The sequence below is a fragment of the Pelophylax lessonae genome, assembly GCF_965119305.1.
Source record: "Pelophylax lessonae genome assembly, chromosome: 5".
Taxonomy (NCBI): Eukaryota; Metazoa; Chordata; class Amphibia; order Anura; family Ranidae; genus Pelophylax; species Pelophylax lessonae.
In genome coordinates this window covers 81,422,925-81,436,729 of record NC_138772.1, presented here as the reverse complement: position 1 = coordinate 81,436,729, position 13,805 = coordinate 81,422,925, and the positions used below count along the sequence as shown (strand labels likewise).

The window sequence follows — 13,805 nt, the reverse complement described above, 5'->3', positions numbered from 1 at the left end:
ATTGAATTACTGAAATAAATTAACTTTTTGGTGATATTATAATTTTATGTGATGTATCTGTATGTGAGAAGAGTCAGAATTAGTCGGGGTGTGGGGGTACAAATGGTTAAAGACACTGTAGGTGCCATCTGGGACCAAATCATTATTCATCACAGCGTACATGCTTATTAAATTCTACATGACACAACGCAGGGACAGGTATGAGCTCTTCCTACGGCCGATCCCGGTGTTGGATCCGGGATTACTCTAATAATCACAAGGAATCCCCCACCGTGCTGGTGTCCTCCCGCAGTCACCACCGGCAGCCTATCACATGCTGCTATACCTGAGGTTCCGCCCCCCCGATGTTTACTATGGTTGCCGGGCAGCCTCATTCCACACTGCGCAGGCGCCGCCCCGTCTCCATGGTGACCTGTAACAAGCGGCGGTTTCCCGGTGTTGTGGAATAGAAGGTGTGATCGCGGCGCGGTGCCTGTGTGTGCTCAGCCCGTTGTATGTTATACTGATATATATATATACTGTGTATATATGTTATGTTACTCTGATTTCTGCACTCACTGTGTGCTGTGTATATCATTTCATCCCTCTTCAGGTGTGTATGGGACTGTGCAACATCTGTGTACCCAGGAGGAACTACAAGTCTCAGCAGAGCCTGGCAGTCAGCAGTGGTGATAATACGTCCTTTCCATAAATATAACTTGGAGTATAACTTAAGGTAAAACTTTTTTTTTTTTTTTTTTTTTTTTTTAATCTGGAGGGGTTAGAACCTCTGCCAGGTTTTTATTGTTGTACCTGTTTTCTCTCTAGAGTCAGTTCACACCATAGAAATGCATCCGGATTCGTTCCAGATGCTTTTTTTTTTTTTTTTTCAAATAATTTTTATTGGAGTTTTTCCAAATAAAACAAAAACCATAGTACAGACAATGAAACCTAACGTCCAACAAGAAGAAATGATACAGGAGTTTTATTTCAAGTAAAGTGTTCAAATAATGGCAGTTAGACATTCTGAGGGTATCTATGCAAATAACAGATATTGTAACACTAAAATACTGTAAATGCTCCTTAAAGAGGTTGTAAACTCATTTAACATTTTTTTTTTTTTTTTACAACCTGAAAGAGAAACACATAATGAGCTAGTATGCATCGCATACTAGCTCATTATGAAATACTTACCTTAGAATGAGCCCCCGCCGTGCCGCCCACTTACCTCTATGATCATCCCCATTGGGGGTCTTTTTTCCTGAAGAGCACTTGGGCACTTCTATGGATTTGAGCACCTGTTTGGCACTTTAGTTTCTGTTGAAGAAACATTTTTTGGACTGCACCTTAACAAATTATTCTGCACTTTATATGGTCATATTATGGACACTTAATTATAGCACTTTACTATATATTCATTGTTTATGGATGCACTTTTGGCTACATTATATTAATCTATTTTTTAGAGCACTTACCAATTTTATCTATATTTATATTTTGTCACCTGTTAGCGCTGTCTATTTATGGTTGTAGTTTTTTCTGGTATTTCACCTAGTGAGCAGCAGCTTCAGGTTTTAATTTTCTTATTTTCCCCATTGTCACTAAATTATACATCACAGCGCGGATAATAATTTATTGTTTTACACACAAATAACAGATATTGTAACACTAAAACACTGTAAATGCTCCTTAAAGAGGTTGTAAACTCATTTAATATTTTTTTTTTTTACAACCTGAAAGAGAAATGCATAATGAGCTAGTATGCATCGCATACTAGCTCATTATGAAATACTTACCTTAGAACGAGCCCCCGCCGTGCCGCCCGCTTACCTGTACGACGGCGTCATGTCCAGTCGCCCCTCTTCCGGGATCACGGCATCCGGCCATCTGATTGGCTGGAGCCGCGGTGACGTCACGCCGACGGTTACGGCACGGGACTCTGAAGGAACGGCACGAGCGGCCGTTCCTTCAGAGCGCATGCGCCAGTGACGTCACTGGCTGCATGCAAGGTAAATATCTCCTAAACGGTGCATGTTTAGGAGATATTTACAGTACCTATAGGTAAGCCTTATCATAGGCTTACCTATAGGTAAAAGTGTCAGAGGAGGGTTTACTTCCTCTTTAAAACAGGACTATGGTACTATGTTCTAGATAACCAGAATTAAAGCGGGGGGGGGGGGGATTGTTCTGCTTTTCTTCGTGCGCGCTTTTGATATGTTTTTGGTATGTTTTTGATGCAGTCCAGTACATTTTTTCCCCCCTTTTTATTCAACCTTAAGGACCAGTTCACACCACATGCAGTCTAGTGCGTCTTTTTTTCTGCATAAGAAACGCATGGAAAGTAGGTTACATCGTTTCGAATGGCATAGTTCACACCACTATAAACAAGAAAAAAAAAAAAAAACAAGAAAAAAAAAAAAGAAGAAAAAAAAAGAAGAAAAAAAAAAGAAAAAAAGAAGAAAATAAATAAGAAAAAAATGGGGGAGCAAACCCTGAACATGTATATCTAAAGCCGGTGCAGCTATGGACCAAGCAACATGCATATTAAAAAAGAATAGTGCACACATGCAAAAGAAATGACTATCAAATATAGAGACAATCCATAAATAAAAATGGTGATTTAGTCCCACCATATGGCCATAGTTCACACCACTGCTTGCAGTTCCAGAAAGAAAAGTAGAACATGCTGCATGTTTCCTGCACTGGACTGTACTGGAGCGCTGTAAAATGCACTGGAACACACATGTCCTTATTTAGGGTTAAGAAAAAATAGGGGGGGTGCACTGGACTGCATCAAAAACTTATCAAAAACACAGTGGAGTGCATCAAAAATGCGCATGCAGGAAAAGCATCTGGAACACATCCAGGCTGTGTTTCTATGGTGTGAACTGTCCCCAAATAAGGACATGTGTGTTCCAGTATGTTTTTGATGCGTTTTTACAGTGTTCCAGTCCAGTGCAGGAAAAATGCAGCATGTTCTGCTTTTTTTTTCTGGAACGCACTGGAACTGCAAGCACTGGTGTGAACTATGCCATTGGAAACCATATAACCTACTTTTCATACATTTTTGATGCAGAAAATAAAATGCACTGGACTGCATGTGCGATTCATAGACAATGCAACCAGCAGGCGATAAAACCAGGCAGCTGAGCCATGGTTTTACCACCCCAAATCACCCTCCGGAATGGCTGTACACCTACCGTGGCAATGGTACTCTTCTTCACGGCCACGGCAAAAATGAAACAGGAGATCGCATTCAGCGGGCGATACCACTGCCCAACACAACCTATGCATGTCTAGGAGATTGTGCCATGACTGCCCCCAAACCACAGTTGCGGCACAGTGGTGTCAAATGCCCTTTGAAAAGCGATCCACCGCAGAGGGGTGACAAGGGTTGTTGCATATGTGAACAAGCCATAAGGCTGACCATACACTGTACAATCTGATTGTATAATCTTCTTTAGATCTACCCATAACTACATAGTACAAGAGCCTGTCTGATTAGATACAAATTAAAAGTATGGTTTAGGTTTATCCTCCTATTACATGTTACTTAGTTTTGGTAAATTGAAAGGAGAATACAATCAGATTATAACTCAGACAAGGAGGGGAACAAATGGTCAGACTTTAGGGGAAAACTGGAACGCATTCTTTTCGTAAAATCCATGATTTTATTGGTAAAGGAAATATATAAAGATAAATACAAAAAAACAGCGTTGGTTAAAAACATATATAATCACATATATGCAGTGAATGGGCAAGAAAAGCCAAAAAATTCATTACAAAATTGTTGTTACATAGTATCGCGTGAGCGAGTCACTATGCGTCAACGCGTTTCACAGGTCCGCTTCCTCAGGACACACAAAGGGGAGGAGAAAGAACTAGGCCTCACTATGTAGATAGAAACATTTCATATACGTAGATTGTACTTTATACATAAGTTAGATTCATGATGCAAACATATACTGTGAAAATAATTACATATACAGTAAAACCTTGGATTGAGAGTAACTTGGTTTGAGAGCGTTTTTCAACATAGGCAAATTTTTTTTATAAATGTTGACTTGATAAACAAGCGATGGCTTGATATACAAGTAGCGTCATGTCACAACTGAGTATAAAAGAGAAGAGAGGCGCCTTTAAGTGTAGCAATATGGTTACATTTAAAGCGGTTGTAAACCCAAAATGTAAAAAAAAAAAAAACACCTGCAAGACAAAGGCATAATGAGCTAGTATGCATCGCATACTAGCTCATTATGTATTACCTTAGAACGAAGCCCCGACACGGACCCCCGGACATCGCTGCGGGCGCCGCCATGATCCCTCGCCGTCTCTTCCGGGTTCAGCGGCTCCGGGGCTGTGATTCGCCGGAGCCGCGATGACGTCACTCCCGCGCATGCGCCCGGCAATTTTTCCCAGTGATTTTCCGGCAAGCTTCCGGCAAGCTAAACTGAAGGTCCCCCCGGACCTTCAGAGCGCATGCCGGTTTAGGAGATATTAATTGTACCTACAGGTAAAACTTATTATAGGCTTACCTGTAGGTAAAAGTGTAAAAAAGCGGGATACTACTGCTTTAATGAAGGTACATTTAGCAACTCACATAGTTGATGATAAAACAAGCACATCTAAGTATGCAGGTATCCAGGGTAAAGCTGTCCACATAGACCGTCCTCAGCACTGCTATTGATGTCGCCCCTTCCACACTGTGCTCCACGAGCGCTTTAAGCATCGCTTTTAGATCGCTCTACTGGAGGGTAGTCTTCCCGGTCACGATTGCAGACTGACAGCAGTGAGGCGGTGCGGAGGATGGTCTATGTGGATAACCTTACCCCGGATGCCTGCATACATACATTTGATGCAAACATCAACCATGTGAGTTGCTAAATGTTGAACCTTCATTAAATGTAACCATATTGCTACACTTAGAGGCGCCTCTCTTCTCTTTTATACTCTGTAGCTCCTGCTGGATTTTTCTTCTCATCCCCTTGTGGAGGCGCCATTTGTGGATGGACATTTTATGGTTACATAACCTATCACGTTGCTATAATCTTTTTATATGGACTATAAACTGAAGGACTTATAAATAAATGATTGTGGAACAAATCATCTGAGTTTCCATTATTTCTTATGGGGAAATTCGCTTTGATATAAGAGTGCTTTGGATTACAAGCATGTTTCCGGAACTAATTATGCTCGTAATCCACGGTTTTACTGTGTATAAAAAAGGCACATTCACCTCACCTGGATAATAAAGCGTATATTTAGTGGTTTCCCTGGGCGGGCACTGGAGCAGAAAGAGAAGCCAAGCAGCATATACTCAGCAGCATATAGCCAAGCATATATCCAGAGGCGTAACTAGAACCTTCAGGGCCCCGATGCAAGAAACCATGAAGGGCCCCCCAGACCCCTGGCCGGGGCCCTTCCCTTCAAGCCCGGGGCTCTTCCCACTAATCCTGGGGCTCTTTACTCTCGTTGCATGGCCTTTTATTATGGTCCCGCAGCAGGATCCTTTCACAAGTTCTGCAGTGGGCCCCCTTCCTGCAATCTTGGGGCCTCCCCACAGTGGTGCAATGCCAGGGCCCAGTCGCAAGTGTGACCTTTGAGATCCTGGAAGTTCACCCACTGGTTTGCTACCGGCCCCCCTGGAGCATGGGGCCCGGTAGCAATTGCAACCCCTGCAACCCCTGTAGTTACGCCCCTGCATATATCTGTTATATATGTTTTTCACCCATGCTGTTATTTTGGACGTATCTTTTTATATTTTGTTTACTAATAAAATGATGGATTTTTACGAAAAGAATGCGTTCCAGTTTGCCTCTAAAGTCTGACCATTTTTTCCGCTCAATGTCTTAGTTACATTCACGGATGTGGCAATGGAGTGATTTTTTTCTATTTTCTGCAATCAGATTATATCATCTATGGCCAGTTTAGGGGAGCCATACATGGAGCAAATTTCTTTCCTGCAACTACGGGTTGCAAGAAAGAAATTTGCATGATTCCCAGGCAGTGCTGACAGGGGAATCCCTCCTGCCAAGACATTGTATTCTCAGGAGAAGACAGTGATTATTGCTAGTGGCTATAACAGTGGCTAGCGATAATCGCAAGTAAAATCCGTCAGGCTGGTTGTACTTAAGTTGATCAATCGATCAGCTTGGTTCATTCAACCTGAGAATCAACTTCAAACCAAGTTGATTGATTAACTTGGGTACATTGAGCCTGCCCATACATGGTTTGAATCTTGGCCGATTCCTGCTGAACTGGCTGAGATTGAAACCGTCTATGGCCGGCCATAATTCCAGTGTCACCCAGAATGAAAGGGAGGGTAAATCTAACATTTTGTTCTGCTACCTAAACACGAATAGAGGGAAAATCTTTCAGTGGGGGCACTTGTTTCTTTTACAGCAGTCTAAGGCCAGCCATAGATGGAGCAAATGTATTTCCTTCAACTACTACAGTGTTGATGGGGGAATCCCTCCCGGGGAGCAATTGAGTTCTCCCAAGGGGACAGCTTCCACACCGTGATCTTTGCTAGCAACGATAAACAGCCGCTAGCGATAATTTATTTCCTTCAACTACTACAGTGTTGATGGGGGAATCCCTCCCGGGGTCAATTGAGTTCTCCCAAAGGGGCAGCTTCCACACCCTGATTATTGTTAGCAGCGATAAACAGCCGCTAGCGATAATCACATGTAAAACCTGGCAGGCTGGTTGTACTTAAGTTGATCAATCGATTAGCTTGGTTCACTCAACCTGCCCATACATACTGTAGTTCGAATCTTGGCTAGTTCCTATTGAACCGGCCGAGATACGAACCGTCTATGGCCGGCAAAAGGATGACTCATACTCATACGTCTATTTCCCAAAGCCAACCTCTGGATATGATGCTGAGCATGTGCACTCAACTTCTTTGATCGACCATGGCGAGGCCTGTTCTGAGTGGAACCTGTCCTGGTAAACCGTGCTGCAGCTTAGTTTCAGGGTCTTGGCAATCTTCTTATAGCCTAGTCCATCTTTATGTAGAGCAACAATTCTTTTTTTTAGATCCTCAGAGAGTTCTTTGCCATGAGGTGCCATGTTGAACTTCCAGTGACCAGTATGAGAGAGTGAGAGCGATGACACCAAATTTAACACACCTGCTCCCCATTCACACCTGAGACCTTGTAACACTAACGAGTCACATGACACCAGGGAGGGAAAATGGCTAATTAGGCCTAAATTGGACATTTTCACTTAGGGTTGTACTTAGGATTGTACATGTCGGGGTTGTTTCATAATATTGGTATTCAGCTGTCAGGATACCATTTATACAATAGTCAGTGTGTATCTCCCCCCCACCCCCGTTTGACCCTCTTAGGCTTTCAACATGTAAGTCCAAATTGTCTAAATTGCTTCTGATGGCAAAAGGAACCATTTTAATAGCAGGTGATTTCAATGCGGTCCTAAATCCCTCACTGGACAGATTGGGAGGCTCCCGCACTCATAATAGTTTCTTGCAGAAATGGGGGGGGGGGGGGGTGGCCACGAGTTTGTTGATACCTGGAGGTGGAAATATCCTGATCACAAAATCTACTCCTGTCATTCACACTCTCATGGCACTTTTTCAAGTTTACACATGGTTTTCACCACACCGGCCTCTCTGCACCAGGTTTTGGAAGTGCGTTCCATCTCCCCAGGGCAATGTGTGACCAAGCCCCGTTGGAGTTACACCTTCGCCTGTCACATGCACCTGGCTTTAGGGCCTGGAGGATGAGCCCTTTTTGACTAGCAAACCCCATGGTGCTTTAAATGTCAGGATGCCATCATAGCTTATTGGCAGGAGACAGATCCTGGGGGTCCCTCAGGCCTCCAATGGGATGCTTTTAAGGCAGTAATGAGGGGCTCTTACATGTCAGGTGTGAGTGAGCTTAAGAAGGCCAGCAATGCTACATTATGTGAATTGTGGGTGATAGGGAGCGTCAATATGTATCTGAACCTTCTCAACAGAATTACTTTCTTTGGCTTAAATAACAAAATCCAAACAAAGCTCTTGTATCAAGCCCAGCACATTTTTTACTCAGGTGACAAAAAAGGTAGTTTACTAGCTTTTCTAGCCAAGCCCAATCACCATCCCTAGGATCTTGGATATTGCAGGTAATATTCACTCCTCTACGAAGAGTATTTTGAATTCTTTTTTACTATTTTTCACTGATCTGTATACCTCCCGAGCAAACTGTGACTCTGAAGCTCTCATGGACTATCTCAGTGACACTTCTTTATCGTCTGATAACTGACAATTCTTAGACAGCCTGATAACTGTGGAGGATATTGACAATACCCATGCCCATCGAATGGTATTTGGCTCATCGATATTACCTTGTCCTTCGACTTTAAGTCTTATACCAAGCCATATTACAGGATGAAATACTCCCCCCCATCTATGAGAGAGGCGTTAATAGTTTTAATTCTAAAGCCTAATAAGGATCTCATGATTTGTGACTCCTTTCGATCCATCTCATTAATCATAATGGACCTTAAACTCCTTTCAAAAAATTTTGCCTCGTTGTCTTAACACAGTGATTGCTTCGCTTGTAAAGTCAGATCAAACCGGGTTTACTCCTGGCCAAGCTACTAATTCTAATCTCCGCAGACTTTTTACTAATCTACAGATGCCGAGTGGCCTAAGTGATCCCAGAGTTTGGTGTCTCTTGATACTCATAAGGCATTTGACTCCATAGGATTGCCTTATTTATTCCAGGTGCTGCAAAAGTTTGGGTTCGGGCATACCTCTTTAACATGGATACGTATTTTACACAGCCACTAGCTCGTTTGAGAGTAAACGCTCAGATTTCTGACCCCTTTCCTATAAGTAGAGGCACTAGACAGGGGTGCCCTCTTTCACCCCTATTGTTTGCCCTGGCCATGGAGCCCTTGGCAGAACTTATATGATCCTCTCCGGTGATCCGGGGGATTCCAATCGCCTCCTTGGAGGAACGTATTTCACTTTACATGGACGATATGCTCCTATATCTTAGAGACCCATGGATGACCTTGCCACAGGTTCTTCAGAGCTTTGGCCGGTTCTCTAGATTTCAGGTTAATAGGAGCAAATCAAATTGTTTCCTGATTGACGAGACTCCCAATTTTGTTTTACCTCTGCAGATCACTTATAAATTTAGGTATCTAGGTGCGGAAATTCAACTTCCTTTTGCCAGGTTTTCCGAAAATAATTTGGCCCCTGTATTTTCTCCTTCCATTCTAGAACAGCTCAATGGGTTAATCTACCCCTCTCTTTGATGGGTCAAGTTAACCTAGAATATCTCACAAAAGTGAGTACACCCCTCACATTTTTGTAAATATTTTATTATATCTTTTCATGTGAGAACACTGAAAAAATTACACTTTGCTACAATATAAAGTAATGAGTGTACAGCTTGCATAACAGTGTCAATTTGCTGTCCCCTCAAAATAACTCAACATACAGCCATTAATGTCTAAACCGCTGCCGACAAAAGTGATTACACCCCCTAAATGAAAATGTCCGAATGGGGCCCAAAGTGTCAATATTTTGTGTGGCCACCATTATTTTCCAGCACTGCCTTAACTCTCTTGGGCATGGAGTTCACCAGAGTTTCACAGGTTGCCACTGGAGTCCTCTTCCACCCCTCCATGATGACATCACGGAGCTGGTGGATGTTAGAGACCTTGCTCTCCTCCACCTTCTGTTTGAAGATGCCCCATATATGCTCAAAAGGGTTTAGGTCTAGAGACATGCTTGGCCAGTCCATCACCTTTACCCTCAGCTTCTTTAGCAAGGCAGTGTCATCTTGGAGGTGTGTTTGGGGTCGTTATCATGATGGAATACTGCCCTGCGGCCCAGTCCCGAAGGGAGGGGATCATGCTCTGCTTCTGTATTTCACAGTACAAGTTGGCATTCACAGTTCCCTCAATGAACTGTAGCTCCCCAGTGCTGGCAGCACTCATGCAGCCCCAGACCATGACACTCCCACCATCATGCTTTACTGTAGGCAACATACGCTTGTCTTTGTACTCCTCACCTGGTTGACGCCACACACGCCTGAGACCATCTGAACCAAATACGTTTATCTTGGTCTCATCAGACCACAGGACATGGTTCCAGTAATCCATGTCCTTAGTCTGCCTGCCTTCAGCAAACTGTTTGTGGGCTTTCTTGTGCATCGTCTTTAGAAGAGGCTTCTTTCTGGGACGACAGCCATGCAGACCAATTTGATGCAGTGTGCGGTGCATGGTCTCAGCACTGACAGGCTGATCCCCACCCCTTCAACCTCTGCAGCAATGCTGACAGTACTCATATGTTTATTTCCCAAAGACAACCCCTGGCTATGAGGCTGAGCACCTACACTCAACGTCATTGGTTGACCATGGCGAAGCTTGTTCTGAGTTTAATCTGTTCTGTTAAACCGCTGTATGGTCTTGGCCACCATGTTGCAGCTCCATTTCAGGGTCTTTGCAATCTTCTTATAGAGTAGGCCATCTTTATGTAGAGCAAAACTCTTTTTTTCTGATCATCAGAGAGTTCTTTGCCATGAGGTGCCATGTTGAACTTCCAGTGATCAGTATGAGAGAGTGAGAGCGATAACACCACATTTAACACACCTGCTCCCCATTCACACCTGAGACCTTGTAACACGAATGAGTCACATGACACCGGGGAGGGAAAATGTCTAATTGGGCCCCAATTGGACATTGTAACTTAGGGGTGTACTCACTTTTGTTGCCAGCGGTTTAGACATTAATGGCTGTGTGTTGAGTTATTTTGAGGGGACAGCAAACTTACCGTACACTGTTATACAAGCTATACACTCACTACTTTAAATTGTAGCAAAGTGTCATTTTTTCAGTGTTGTCACATGAAAAGATGTAATAAAATATTTATAAAAATGTGAGGAGTGTACTCACTTTTGTGAGATACTGTACATTCGTCTTTAGTTGTCAGCCTTTGCAATGGGAGATGAATTGCTGAGTCAAAATGGCACTTTCATACTAGGAGTGTTTAGTTCTGTGTATGCTAAGACTCTGGGAACTAATACTGTAGCTTACAGAATTTTTTTACTTCTGCTACCCCACTGCCTTTTTCAGCCATAGTGTATGCTATGAATAAGTAAGTATATGTGCCTGTTTAGGTCTGCAAAAAAGTTAACGTGTTGCTTTGTTTTGAAAGGGCAAAGCACAGATTCAGTGTAAAAGAGACATTTTCAACCAGGGTGCCTTCAGATTTCTTCAGGGGTGCCTTGACAAAATGCCTAAAAATTGCACAAAAGATACAAGGCAGTGGGTGGTTAATGTTTACACAAAGCCGCAAGTTTTTATTGTGCACCGTTACAACCTTTCAGCAGCCAGCACCTTAAGAACCAGTGACATCATTGGTTGATAAGGAGGGTATCGGGTGCCTACACTTCAGCACTAGGGTCACATTCGCTAAGTGAGGGAGAGAAACATTGTAATATTAGTCAGTACCAGCGTGCAAAGGTGTATTTACTTTGGAAGAATAAATCATGTTGGGTGCCTAACATGTGTGGATCTTGGTGCGTTACGCTAAACTATTATTTTAATTTTTTTTTCATTTTAGAATGGGTTGCCTTGAGATTGTTCATACTTTTAAAGGGTGCCTTGACTGATAAGAGGTTGAGAAACACAGATGTTAAGAATACCTAACGGCATTTTTATTTTGGATAGGGTAGGAAAAGGTTAAAACTACTGTCAGATCCCCCTATCCCACGATTTCTCCCACCACCAACCTAAAGTGTTAGTTACCCACCTTTAACCCCCTAACCATTTCCCTGCCCCTACCCAATCTGTTGAACATTTCACAGACACGACCAACATAATGAGATAACCTTGCCCTAGCATCCAAGAGGGTCAGCTTTGTACCCCATGGCATCACCAATAGCCTGGTTATCAGACCTGGTTGTCTGTATTCATCAGTTATTATTACCTGTTGTCTTGTTATATGGACATTTTCTATGTTCTGTTTGCACAATGTCAGATTATGCAGTTATCTTAGATAACAGCCTTTGCTGTTTTTTGATGTACTCTGATTTTATTTTTTTCTGTACACATATTAATAATAAAATAAAAAAAAAAAAAAAGCCGCCAGTTAATTTTTTTTTTTTGATCTGTGTCTCATTCAAGAGATTTCTCTTCACTCCCTGTCCTGTCCACTCAACAGTGAGAGAATATTTTTCCAACCTGAAAGGAATACCTTCTTAGGGCTCTTTCACACGGAGCGGACCGCATTGCGATCCGCTCCGGCACTTTTTTTTTTTTTTTTCACAGAGCTGATGACACTTGTGTCATTCGCTCTGTATGTCTGCATATCATCCCATCCGTTTGCGGATGATATACGGACATAATGTATGTCTATGGGGATTGCGGATGTCAGCGGATGACACCGCTGACATCCGATTTTGCATCCGTTCCGTTTTTAAACGGAACAAAAATAGAGTTCTGTTCCGTTCCAAAAAACGGAACAGAACTGAAAGGGCGAAAATCGGATGTCAGCCGATGGTCATCCGCTGACATCCGCAATGCCATTGACATACATTATGTCCTTATATCATCCGCAAAAAAAATAGGATGATATACGGACATGTGGAACGCCCGTGTGAAAGGGCCCTTAGGCAGTTGTCACTGGACCACATGTCTCCATTTCCCTTCTATTCCTTTTCTGGTGGGAACTCACATTTTTGGATTTCTGCTCACTTTCATTTCTGTTGACACTGGTGATTAAAACGATTGGCGACAGTAAATCTACCCAATGGGGACACAGACGGCAATAAAAACCAGAGGTTCTAGAACGTCAACGCTGTATCAAAATCCCCCCAAAAAATTGTTTAGCCTGTAGTTTTATTTTAAGGAGTAGAGCGATTATAGTAACACATGGTCCTTTTTCATCTTCGTTCGGCTTTAATAAATATGAAGCGATGAGTTATAAACACAGATTGTGAGTTCTGAAAGAGAAAAAAAAAAAGGTACCAGCTTAATTCTAGCTTGCAGTGTTCTAAGCTCCAAGTATTATAACAATGTCATAATTTTATAGCGATTTTCCAGTGGTTGAAAAATGATGGACAATTACTGTGGTTTATCTTTTTATATAACTTGGCCCTGTCTTTTTGTTTCTTTTAAAAGGTGACATCCCTGTAAAGCAACAGTTCCAATGGGCGTGGCACTGACAAGAGCGGCTCAGTGGACCAGCGCTGGTTCTGGAACTGGCAAGCTGGAGATCACACCTCTGAATGAAGCTCTGCTAAACGACATCATAAAGTATGTGGAGCCTTTCAGCTCCAGGCATCCAGAAGAGGCGGAGTTTCTCTTCAGAGAGCCTCTGCAATGGAAAACCAACTTGGAGCTCTCCGCATTTGGATCTGGTTATGATATTAGGTGAGGCCAGACCTAAAAAAAAAAAAAAAAAAAAAATAGTAATACTTAAAAAGCACTGTTACGAGTCAAAATTGCTGGCATTTTTTCAGTTAGAATATCTATGACATTTAGTTCGGCTTTAAGTGAAACTGCAGTCTTTTTAAATGTTTTCTACATATTTATGGGAATGTGATCAGCTTAAAGAGATCCTGTGCTTTGTTCATGTGGAACAAAGTAACAGGTTCACCTAATTGCCTGCCCACCCGGGTATGGGAGAGCATGTGTCTCACCTTCCTCCCATGGCTGGGTGCCTAAGCAGCCAATCACCAGGACTAAGCTATTTAATGTGCAGGCAGTTAGAGAGTCCTGCAAAAGTTTTTACCAGACTTCGTTTCTCTGTGGCTGGCTAATGGGTGGCAGAGAAGTAAAGGAAAGCAGGGTATAAACAG

General features: G+C 42.6%; 1 protein-coding gene across 1 annotated transcript in view; it reads left to right on the top strand.

Moving 5' to 3' along the window:
- The first annotated feature begins 680 nt into the window (after positions 1-680).
- ODAD2 (outer dynein arm docking complex subunit 2) overlaps positions 681-13,805 on the top strand; it is a 215,893-nt gene continuing 202,768 nt past the window's right edge. Inside the window, exons 1-2 of the mRNA XM_082259693.1 lie at positions 681-715; positions 13,126-13,377. Coding sequence (XP_082115819.1) covers positions 13,154-13,377 — 224 coding nt within the window. The 5' untranslated portion in view covers positions 681-715; positions 13,126-13,153. The remainder of the gene's footprint in view (positions 716-13,125; positions 13,378-13,805) is intronic.